Source organism: Gopherus evgoodei, chromosome 14 (genome assembly GCF_007399415.2).
Source record: "Gopherus evgoodei ecotype Sinaloan lineage chromosome 14, rGopEvg1_v1.p, whole genome shotgun sequence".
Taxonomy (NCBI): domain Eukaryota; kingdom Metazoa; phylum Chordata; order Testudines; family Testudinidae; genus Gopherus; species Gopherus evgoodei.
Window position 1 is genome coordinate 18,917,655 of NC_044335.1, and position 12,499 is coordinate 18,930,153.

The 12,499-nt window shown below is 38.8% G+C and overlaps 1 protein-coding gene across 2 annotated transcripts in view; it reads right to left on the reverse strand.

Annotated features, from left to right (window-relative positions):
* NCOA3 (nuclear receptor coactivator 3) overlaps nucleotides 1–12,499 on the reverse strand; it is a 187,743-nt gene that overhangs the window by 53,446 nt on the left and 121,798 nt on the right. For both annotated transcript variants that reach the window (XM_030532954.1, XM_030532953.1), the window contains exon 3: nucleotides 8,104–8,179. In XM_030532954.1, the coding sequence (XP_030388814.1) occupies nucleotides 8,104–8,116 (13 nt within the window). In that variant the 5' untranslated portion in view covers nucleotides 8,117–8,179. The remainder of the gene's footprint in view (nucleotides 1–8,103; nucleotides 8,180–12,499) is intronic.

Consider the following 12,499-nt stretch of genomic DNA (forward strand, 5'->3'; position numbering starts at 1 on the left):
ACAAGTGATTGCCACCAGAAAAGCTATTTTGGGATACAACAATAGTGAGGAGGAAGCCATAGGCTCGAAGGGGGGCCCTAGGAGTTTGGAGAGAACTCAGTTGAGATCCCATACAGATGCAGGATCAGACACAGGAGGGTAAACGTTGAGTATGTCTTTCAAGAGACTCAGAAAAAGAGGTGAGAGAAAGTGGAAAACCCATCTAGTGGTGGATGCAATGCAGAAAACAGAAGTCACATGAACCCTCGTGGAACTAATTGAAAGGCATGATGATTTCAGGTGCAACAGATACCTCAGTGTGACACTACGCCCCATATTCTTCAGAGATATCGTTGTGATATGAATATGGCCTAAGATATGTTTTACACATGATGGGTAATGTGAGATATCATTGGAAAGGTTATGATTTATTGAATGTGATTATCCTATTTGTATGCATGTATCATTTCTGTATCTGAAGTTAGGAATATTGACTATGTATCAATTGCACCTGGGGAATGGCCATCAGACAGTAGGCAATTAGCCAAGATGGGCCATTAGGCAGGACAATAGGACTCTGAAGATACTAATCCTCCCACCTTCCTGAAAAGCTTCCTGGGATGGTGCTTTGACACTGAAGGGTCATGTGGTCATGTCACAGAATCATAGAATATTAGGGTTGGAAGGGACCTCAGGAGGTCATCTAGTCCAACCCCCTGCTCAAAGCAGGACCAATCCCCAGACAGATTTTTTGCCCCAGTTCACCAAATGGCCCCCTCAAGGACTGAACTCACAAGCCTGGGTTTAGCAGGCCAATGCTCAAACCACTGAGTTATCCCTGCCCCTCACCACCTGGTACTCGACCCCATCTTGGCCTGCTAGTATTTTTCCACAAAAGGGATGGAGACCAAACTGGGCAACAAAGGATTCCCGCCATATGTAAATCCTATTTAAGGCAGGGAAGTGAGTTAATCAAGGTTCCGTCTTCACTGAATCCCATACCCACCCACAATGACTGCTGGAAGATCTAAGAAACAAGGACTGAGGAAGGGAGAAGAGCTGAGCCTGGGCCAGAAAAGGTGTCTGGCCTGTGAAACAAACATCTAAAACAACATTTAGGGTGAGATATTACTACTTGTAATCAGTTTATTTAGTGTACTGAACTTAGTTTGTGCATGTGTTTTATTTGCTCAGTAAACTGCTTTGATCTGTTTGCTAACCCTTAACATCACTTAAAATCTATCCTTTGTAGTTAATAAACTTGTTTTATTTCTTTTAAACCAGTTTGTGCAATTCATAACAGGGAAGGGGCGGGGGGGAAGCTGTGCATATCTTCCCTGCACATTGAGGGAGGAGTATGCAGTGAAAGACAATACAATTTTGCATTTACACTCCAGAGGAGGTGTGCAGTTGAGTGCTGGGCAACTCCCAAGTGGAGTCTTCCTACACAGAGCTGATTTCAGAGTCAGTGTCTTTCTGCAGCTGTGTGCGCGCGCGCGTGTGTGTGTGTGCATGTGCACGCACTGAAAGAGGCTTGAGGGCCCTGGCTCAGCAGGACAGGGTGCTGGGACTTCCCTATAGGAAGACTAGTCCTGTAGTTTAGGTTTTGTAGCAATAAAGACCTGCAAGGTGATCTAAAGGATTTCGAAGGTGAGACAGGTTCCTCCTTTCTGAGTCTGAAGAAGAAACATAAGCCTCCTCAAAACAGAGAGAAGCAGTTCCTGTTGGGATTCTATGTGGCCTGGGTTTTTGGAGACACATTAGGATCCAAAGGAAGTGAGGGTTGGGACATGCGGAAAGCCAACAAAGTGATCACTGCTGGCATAATTGGTCAGAAAGATGACTAACAGAGATGAAACAATGTTCATTGACAGTGCTGGTGGAACCAAAACACACTGAATCTACTGAAGAGAGGAAGGAGGATTCAGCATGGGTGAAGACACTGGCCTCAACAGCACGAAAGGAGCCAGTCTCGATAGTGCTGCCTCAGACGGGACCGACGACTCTAGCTACAGGTGGTGAGAAGGAACTGAGGGGGTCAGGGAGGCTCTGCCCTTGTACAGCCCAGGGAGGAGCTATGGTCGTAGGGCATGAGTGCTACCCCATGAATACTTCTAGACAAAGTTCTCCAGCTCTGGTGCACCCATACACCCACACGGAATACACAGCTGCATCTACCCAAAGAACTAAATTAAGTTACTACCACTAAATATTAACTATAACTATATACACTAAAGTTCTGAAATCAGGCTACCCGAAGCAAATGCTACAGGGAGCTCCACCTCTCACCACAGGCAATGAGAATGAACTGAGAGGGAGGCAACCATGACATCCCATTTATGCCTTTGCTTGACAGCACTGGGGCACATGCATCACCTATTGATACTGCAAGCAAAAGTCTCTGACAAGTGCACTGGGCACACAAACACCAGCACTTGAATATATATATGAGCACAATTACCTGAAGGAGAAGTAGCATATACTATCAAAGAGAGTGTTTCACAGTTAACTGTCCATCTACCAACAATAATAGATTTCTATGCATCCTTTGGGTCCTCTCACATTTCTGTTCTGCAAAGGAAACTTAGATGGAAAGTGTCACACGGAGGGAGGAGAAGCATTAGAGTAAGGGGTTTAGTATAACTTCTGGTGATTTAATGGAAATGGCAAAGTAAAATCTGTGCATCTCTTTCAAAATTTTACCCTATGATGTCAGATCTCTAAATCAATTATTTTATTCAAGTATCATTTAACAGGTCTTAAACTATTAAAGCCAATATTTCATGTTATATCTGGTATCCTGCTTCTAGTAGAGCAAATAAAACATCTACCTCAACATGTCAAGACCTATTCCTTTCTTTGGATTGACTCTACTCTCTGGCACATTTCTCTTCCAGCAAAGGTCAAACCAAAGTCTGCTTAAAGAAGTGTAGTCATTTCACTAACTCTTGCAAGACAGTTTGGATCTGTGCAGTTTTGTGTGCCTCAAATCAATACATTTATCTGATTTAAAGCCTTGTATTACTGAAATTGCTTTTATAGCATAATGAACTGTGTTCACTATTGAGTTCCCAGTGCAACATCATCTATTATAATTGAAAATCAAAATACAGTCAGTAATTATTGTAGTTCATGACCATATTATTTAGCCAAAACATTCTCATTGTATAGGCACTATTTGCATTGCACAATATATGACAAGAAATTGCATTACTACCAACACACACAGAAGAATGGTAAGGTTTACACGCAGAAGGATGGCAATGTTAAAAGGCACATATATAAGAAACACAAATCACTAAGGATACGTCTACACAGCCCAGGGAAGTAAGCTTCCCAGCCTGGGTCGACAGACCAGGCTAGTGGGGCTTGTGCTACCACTCTAAAAATAGACAGCACTTTGAATTTACAGCTCAGACTGGAGCTCAGGCTCAGAATCCCCCCACACCCCAGCTTGGGAATGTGAGCCACAACTTCACAGTGCCACCTATCTACACAACTATTTTTAAAGCACTAACATGAGCCCTGCTACAGTTAAAACTTTGGTGTGCTCTAAATATTATAAACCCTAAGAACCCATATTTTGTTCTTTATTTGTATTTATTTTGACTATGTTCTTCAAACACAGGAACCATGAATGAAAATTTGCATTGACTTCAATTAATCAGGATTTCACCCCATGTCTTCACTACTGGGGAGATCGATGCTGCTGCAATCGATGCAGTGGGTGTCAATTTAGCAGGTCTAGTGAAGACCCACTAAATTGATGGCAGAGAGCTTTCTGCTAAACCCTGGTACTCCAGTTCCCTGAAGATTAAGGCCTGTCAACGAGAGAGCATCTCCCATCCACACAGTGAAAACACTGGGGTAGGTCAAACCTAAGCTATATCGACTCCAGCCACGTTATTCATATAGCTGGAGTAGCGCAACTTAGGTCGACTTATCCTGGTAGCAAAGACAAGCCCTTGTAGTCCTCCCTTTTCCCATCCTGTCCAGAAACAGTCATTACAGTCAATATTATGGCTCCATCTCAAAGCACCAAGGAGGTAAAGATCTCTCAATCAATGCCAGAATAGAAATCAATTTCCCCACAGAGCAAAGGAATAAAGGAGATAGAAGAAAAAAAAAATCAAATGACACTTCCTGAGAGGGACACAGCCCAGATGCTGCCAAATCTCCTGGAAAAAGAACTGGGTCTGAAGACTCCACTTGCCAAGAACCACTATTTGTGTTGAGCCAATCCACCAGCAGTCCAGTTTTCACACAAGCGCAAGACACTGATACAAAGGTTTCCAGGGCTGAAGGAGATTTATGGTACAGCTGCAAAGTCAACACTGTTGGAAACGAAGGGGGATAGAGACCTGGAAGAGACTAGCTGTGAAGTCCCTCCAACTAGGGATTTCTCCTTGATGCTCTTCCTCTCCCGTTTCACACACCATACCCTACCCCAGCATCATCCACACTTCTTATTCTCTTGCAACTGGATTTCTTCTATATGTTTAGGAGATGAAAGAGAAAGATAGAATGGGAACCAAAAACTGAGTCATTATGAGACTACACTAAATGCTTCCAGGACAAGGGGCGTGGGGGGAGGGGAGAGTGGGGAAGGTGTATTGCTTCTGATGTACTAACCTCGACTGACTCGTCTTTTGCTTTTTGCTTCTGGGAAACCACAACACTGTCTGTTCTTGTTCTTGATAAGTAAATTGAGAGAATAGGGATACACAATAAAATTATTGTGTGGAGCAGTTGCTATTATTATGTTAGAATGTTGGCTGTGGATGGAGAGTTCAAAGGTCATTCTTCACACAGCAAGGCAGATCTCTGATTGCTGCTCAAAACAGAGAACTATCTGGTTGCAACTAGGAGCATGCTCTGGATTGCTGTAAATGTACTGTATAGTTAAAAAAGATAGATATCTGTTTACATACAAGCTCTCCATGTGTTAATATGAACACCACCACACTGCTTAACACACTTACAAAATATTATAGTAAACTAATATTTACAAACACCACCACCAATTGATGCATTCATTTTTACTGGAAAGGAATTACTTCAAAACTACATAGAAGATTAGAGCAGGATTTTAAAAAATTAAAGGGCAGTAAAAAAAAAGATCAATACAAACATAGTATAGCTCAAAATAAAACTATTCCCCAAAGATGTCTAAACACACACAAATGTGGCCAAAGACTCCACTGACAATAAGCCAGGAAACATTTATGCTCCAAATCCTGATTCAAAATAGTTTACAGCTACCTATTTGACATACCATGTCAAATTAGTGGAGGCAAATCCCAATGTTTGATGACTGTGGAAGAGCAAACATGAGGAACTTCATTCTTTTTCAACCATATGGTCGTTTATGGTACATTTATAAAATAGAATACATTTAAAACAGTGACAACTCGTATGTGCCCAAGAAAAACAAATTATTAATTGTCAAATTGCCACTAGATGGCAGAATATCATCAAGTATATACATGAACAGTATTTACTTCAGCTAAACTGCAGATAAAAAAACATGTTAGGAAGTTAGTTTGGCTCATCTGAATAAACAAGAAGCTTCAATTTTTAAAAAGTGATTTATATAAACAGTATGATCATGCAAAAATCTCGGATTAGAGTTATCTGAAGGTCACACTCAACACTCTCATCCATAAGGTCCTAGATCTATAATCCACATAGCTATGAAAGAATCAAGTGTCGTTGAGCAGGTGGCACATATACACACTAGGTTTGGTGCTGTTCTCCCAGCGACAGCATTCCAAGGCAGAAGCATACTGCTGCAGTGCTAGAAGCTGCTATGGAAAGAGAGGAAGCACTTAAAATAAGATAAAGGGTTGAGGATAGCTCAGGAAGGGAGTGGGCACAACAAACATGTCAGAACCACAGTGCACATTTCTTAATTTAAACAAGCTACCAAAACTGTTTAAAATGTTTTAAATTGCTGAACATAGCCTGGATACAAAATTTTAAAATTTCAGTGTGATGCAGTTTAGAAGTTGATATGGTAACAGGATTGAATTTAGCCATTTAGAATTTATAATAGAAATATCATTTGATTTCAGTATTACTTAAAAGTAGCATATACCCATGTTGCTATAAATGAAAACTAGTAATTTAATTAAATAGAAAAATATACACACTTTATGTGTTATTTGAAAAACCTCAAGAGGAAAGAATTAGAGTATGTAACACTATGTCTGTTCAGGTAGTTTTAAAAAAGGAGGATGTTTTTCTTTAGCTACAATGCTTGAATTATTGGGGAAGGAAGAAAGAAGAGAAGATAATTTGTTTAAGCAGAGCTCCCCACCTCCCTATCATAGCATATCTATCACTTACTTGGGGGCCATAAAGCTTCTGGCAATTTCTCCAGACATAAGCCTGAAACATTGTCTGTGTATGACTTTTCCTTTCCCTACCAATATTACCATTACCCTTAAGGAGGCTTGGAAGAAGGCTTTGCAGCTTCTGAACCAAGCCCACAGAGGCTGCTTTCTGCTGTATAGGAACCTACCATACAAACTCTTAATAGCTACCCTGCGCTATTCTTCAAGCTACAAGAGACCTTAGCAACAGAACCAATTATGCAGTGAGTTACTAATGCAAAAATCACAAATTAAAAACACAGAGAGAACGATGTTTATCCATCAAATATGATGGTGCAATTACTATAGGTACTTTATTAAAAAAAAATTATTGAAATGAGGCATTACTTTGAAAGTGCCTCTGAAAAAATGACATTGAGAGTTCCAAATGTGTGTTTGAATACAAATCAAAACATCCTCAATTTACTAGTAAAATAAAATTTGCAACTGTCAGCCAGTCCTGTAAACTCAACCTGTGAGCTAAAACATGATAGCTTGTTTCTGGCACGTGCTTCAGCAGTGCTAACCAGTAGGATTCTACAGGGAAAATTCTTCCCTAAGTTGCATCTGTGCAACCCCATTGCCTTCAGTGGGGCATTTTTCAAAGAACCGCCCACCTGAACATTTTTTTGGCTTATGACTTGTTAGATTTAAGAAACATTTCATTAAATATATTACTAAAACATACAAGATAACTTTCCCTAACTTCATGCATAGTACATTTACAATACAATTAACAGAACACATGCCCCGCCCCCCCAAAAAAGCAATATGATATGCACAAAAATTAAAAGGTTAAAACAACATGGTAGTTTTCAACTAACAGGAGTACAAAAATGTTGAGCTTGGTAGTTTCAGCTTTATTTATTTATTTATTTTGTAGTCATGCAATTGAATATAACTACTGAGGAAAATATTTTTAAACCAAAAAATTGCAGATGGTTTTGTTATAAAGGTTTGACTTGTGCAGGAAAGTGGTTATTTATGCACACAAAATTGCTACTTTATAGATGGATAAGAATTTTAAAATTATATTAAGCACTTTACTAGAAATATGGATTTGTACCATATAGTATAATAGTAAGTAGACTGTTCTAACATTTAAAAAATTCAGAGTGAAGAAGGCACAGCAAGGCTCTCACCGTTCCAGTTATGGCCAATTGCGAAGAATCAAATGGATACTTTTCATCCAGTCCCTAGGAACACCAGCTTATTTTTTATTTTTATTTCAACACAGATATTTAACAATTCACCTCTCTAAAAAAAGGTGATATAACTCAAACTAGCCCATTAAGATCTAAATTGTAAGATTTCAATTTGTTAAAAAAAAACCCTCACAATCTCATAAGTCATGTCTTTCAACTTTGATTTAATAATCTAATGTAGTGAGAATCATTGGAAAGTCCATTAAGAAATTCCATTCCTTGCTCCACACTTTCTTTGAAAACAAGTATGGGTAAATAATAGCACCATAGTTTTCCAGTGACACTGACTCAAAATATTATTCATATAACAGAAAACAATTTGCATAGTTTTGGATAACCATGGATACAGATGATCTATTTATTTGGATAAGATTCTATAGGAAATTGCACTTTTAGGATACTTTCTGGCAGCAGTCAACTGGTTAAATTTTATGAGTACAACTTTTATGGTCTTTGTAGTTACACCTGAATTTCATAGCTTTAAATGAGGAAGAAAGAATAGTTTTTCAGCTGTATATAGCCAGGATTTGAAAGCAGTCACTTACTTGTCCTTAACATACGTTCAAGCAGAGAAGACTTTTCAGTGGACCATCAGGATCAGTAATCATTGTAAATCACCTCCTGGAAAAGAAAGCCTATGCATAAATATTGCTTTTTTATGTTATAGTTAATATTAAAGTTAAACATGAAGTGTTTAAAATTTTAAAAAAAATTTTACTTATTCTAATCTGGAGATTTCCGGTTTTAAACCTGCTTCACAGCTGTTGCTATTCTTTACCATAATTGTTGGACAAGATCACATTGTAATTGGAACATTTAATTTTGCAATTCCAAAGTTTATGTTGCATCTCTAATAGTACATTAAGATAAGTTATGTTTTATTTTTTCTCCTTTACATTTTTAAAAAAGGAAACAAAAGAAGCCATCTGGGATGCTCTCTTCATAACTCCATAGGTTTTCGACTCTACCACTTACTACATACACAAAAGAACAAACCGATGTTACAGCTGTTTAAAACTACATCATTTAAAAAATGTATTAAATTCTCGTACATAGGACCGTCTAGCCACTTGTGAAGTTTGTCATTTTAAAAGTTCATCCCTGTTGAATTATCAGTGTACAAAAGAAGTCTTAAATTCCTTTTAAAGCTGAAACATTTTCTTTTCCTTCATTCAGAAAAGATAATTGCTACAGCCGATTACTTAGTTTTAATTCTCATTCAAAACACACATCCAAGACTAAGCATGGAAAGTTCCAGGTCAAAATGAGAATTTTTGTAACTTATGACCAGTAAGTAAAAACTGAGTGTACAGATACATCTTCCCTGTACATAGGGTGACCAGATGTCCCGATTTTATAGGGACAGTCCCGATTTTTGGGTCTTTTTCTAATATAGGCTCCTATTACCCCCCACCCCCATCCCGATTTTTCACATTTGCTGTCTGGTCATACTACCTGTACATGAGCACACTGCCTTCTGCATCATGCAAGAATAGCAAATATTTTCAAAGCAGAAGAAAAAAGGATACATTGTCAAGTTCCTACTGCCTAGTTTTGCTGTGAAGTTCTGAGAATGAATAATCCATTTTGTGGTGCATGTTGTACAAGGTATAATTAAGTGTACTAATTAGTGAGCATTTCTGGGTCTCTATTCAGAATTACAATAACTTAAGGAAAAGTTTCAAACAACAGCTGCATGATTGAACTGATTTATTGAAAACTGCTTGAAGCACTATGTAAACCAGAGGCTGTTCAAGCTAATTAGAAAAATAAATTGCTCTTGGGAAATATTTATGAGGCATTCACATGTAAAATTACACACTATAGTCCTATCCAAAATCAGGAGTTTCAAAATTGATACTTCTACTCAGACTACTTAGTAGATAATCACTAGTAGTCAGGTGAAGAGCTTTGTCCAAGCAGATCATTTCTTAAGAAATTAAACTGAAGCCTTTCAGATCAACTGGGTGTGTATGAAGTTGTCTGCTGTTTTAACCACTTCTTTGACAATACTGACTATAGCTTTATTCATATGAACAGACTTACCAATTAGAGGGGTGACTGACAATGTGGTCACATAAGAATAAGCATCAGAAGTAAATTGTCTCCTAATTAAACACCTTTGTAATAGCATTTTATGCTAAATCAACCTCCACTAATCACAGAAACTAGAATGAAGACCAAAAAACAGAGAAAAAAATAATTCATAATACTGCTAAGCAAGATGCTCCATCAAAAACCCTTAATTACATTTGAATGTTAAAGAAAATGAAGCCCTTCAGATGGGCATCTCAGTAAAAACTCAAATCAGCCTTATTACTTGACTATATTCAATCTTCAATGGCATGATTATTACCCCCAAAAAGGGCTACAGAGACTACTTATAGAAGTTCTCTACTGGAGAGACCGTATGAAGAAAATGAAAAGTGCAATTTACCTGCAGATGACCAAATAGGTTTGTCAAGACATCATTAATTATTTTAGAGATTAATATTGAAATTTCTAAATTTTAAGTCAAATTTTGATTTTGTTAAGTGATTATGAAGTCACCATAGTCATCAATCTCAAATCAGTTTGAAAAACTAGAATCCTGCAATAATTGATATTCTTGCAGGCAAATCCATGCAAGTACTGATACTGTTTGCCTAATCATCAAAAGAAATCCCGCTGAACATCTGAACCACTGACACGGACTGGACAGGGTGGACAGAGAGTCACTTACAAAAGAAGTCATCTTATGGAAGAGATTTGAGATCTCAAAAAATGTTCTACAAAAAATGAATAGTTTTGAAATGCTCACCTGCTCAATCACATTAAGACAGCTAAAGTGTTAAATGCTTTGCACATATTAATTTTCCATTTAAGTGACTGTTGAAATTACCATACAGCTGTTATGAGATTGAAAATGGAAAAACTGAACATGTATTAAGCAGTTGTCCACACTATGAAAAAGTTTGAAAACTGTCACTTAAATTGCTTACAATTAATTCTAGATCATTTTAGATTAAATTTGAAGCTTTGGTGACTTTTGTTCATAAATGGTGTTCAGGCAACAGGCCCAGCTATCACAAAGCAAGTTAAAAGCTTTAAGAGTAAACTGTGTATACAGATTAACCAATTTTCAGTCATTGTCTACCTACCATTCCCATTTTCAGCATATTCACAACATTAGTGATATGGGCCATTCAAGACAGGATATACAGATTTAGCAACATTTATGCTTCATTCACTAATTATATAGCTTAAAAGAATTTAATACACAGTTATCTATGAGCTATCTATTTCTGTGACTATGCCCCATCCATTCTTTCATTACTGATAACCAGGAAGAAATATGTGGCTGATAGGTGGGCTGAAAGAGAAAACAGTCATATAGCCCAAAGATTGGTTTAAGCTGACTTCCACGCTGCTGTGTTGCAAGTCTAGGTACAATAAAGAAATACATTTTGATCAAATTATTTTCATTTTTTGTTGGGGAAGCAGGTTTATAAATCCTGTTTGTAGGCAGAGAGTGCACTCTATGGAACATCAAATCCACTGCATCACAGAAAATAATAAAAAAAGAACTCCTATATATCGAAGTTTTGGGGCACAGCAATTTTAGCGGTATGCCTGAAGTAAGGGCTTGGCTATACTTGCAGCTGTGCAGCGCTGGGAGTTACAGCTGTCTTTGTACAGCTGTGTAGGGAAGGCGCTGCAGTGTGGCCATATTTGCAGCGCTCTTGGGAGTGGGGCATTATGGGCAGCTATCCCACAGAGCACCTTGTCCCATTTTGGCGCTGTGTGTTGTGGGAAGGGGGCAGAGGCTGTGGGTCATTCTGCTTCCTGTCCGAACACCCTGTGATGCATTGCTTCACATCCCAGCAATCCCTGTTTTTCCATCCACCTTTGGCGCCATCTTGACTCTCTCAACAGTTTCTGTGCAGTGCGATTTCTGTGGGAAATGGAGCCCGAACTGCTGAGGAGTATGCTGACGAGTCTCGCCAGCACATCACGTTTGGCAGTTGAGCTATTCCTTATAATCCAAAGTGATGAGGAGTCCGACGATGATAGCAAGTCGCCTGATGCGTACGACACGAAATTGCTGCTGGCATTCATGGAAATGCTCAGCACCGTGGAACGCAGCTTTTGGGCTTGGACAACAAGCACTGAGTGGTGGGATCACATCATCATGGAAGTCTGGGATGATGAGCAGTGCCTGCAGAACTTTCGGATGAGAAAAGCCACTTTCATGGTACTGTGTGCTGAGCTCACCTCCACCCTGCGGCGCAAGGACATGAGACTGAGAGCTGCCCTGCTGGTGCAGAAGCGGGTGACTATTGCAGTCTGGAAGCTGGCAACTCCAGACAGCTACCGATCGGTCGGGAACCAGTTTGGAGTGGGAAAGTCGACCGTTGGGATTGTTTTGATGCAAGTTTGCAAGGCCACTAACACTGCTCTACAGCCAAAATGCTTCTGAAATAAATGTAGTCCAACTTTACTAATTCTGGGTCACTGAGAAAGAAAATGATGCTTAAAATTGTTGATTGGCTCTAGTTTTCAATATATGCTATTGGGTCAGTATATACGACCCTTGACTTGGGAATGGCGGAGGATAAGTGAGTTATAAAAGGAAGGGATCTTAATTTAAACCAGAAATGACTAAAATACATCTTTGACTGGATCGATGAATAAATCTATGACTGGGTTTGGACAGTACTTGCTTTTTAGGCAAAACAATGAATGACGCAATCTGAAGCTGATATTGCATCCTACATGATATGAATTGCATCATGTTATTCCTAGAAGTCATCGATGATGAAATCATAACGAAGCTTACATCACTCTGCTGAACAAATTGCCCTATATCAGCTCTAGAAATCATAGTGTCGGGCTCTCTTATTTGTCAGTGTTTGATTTTACAAAGGGACACATTTCTGTTTAGCCAAAGTGAGCAGAGAT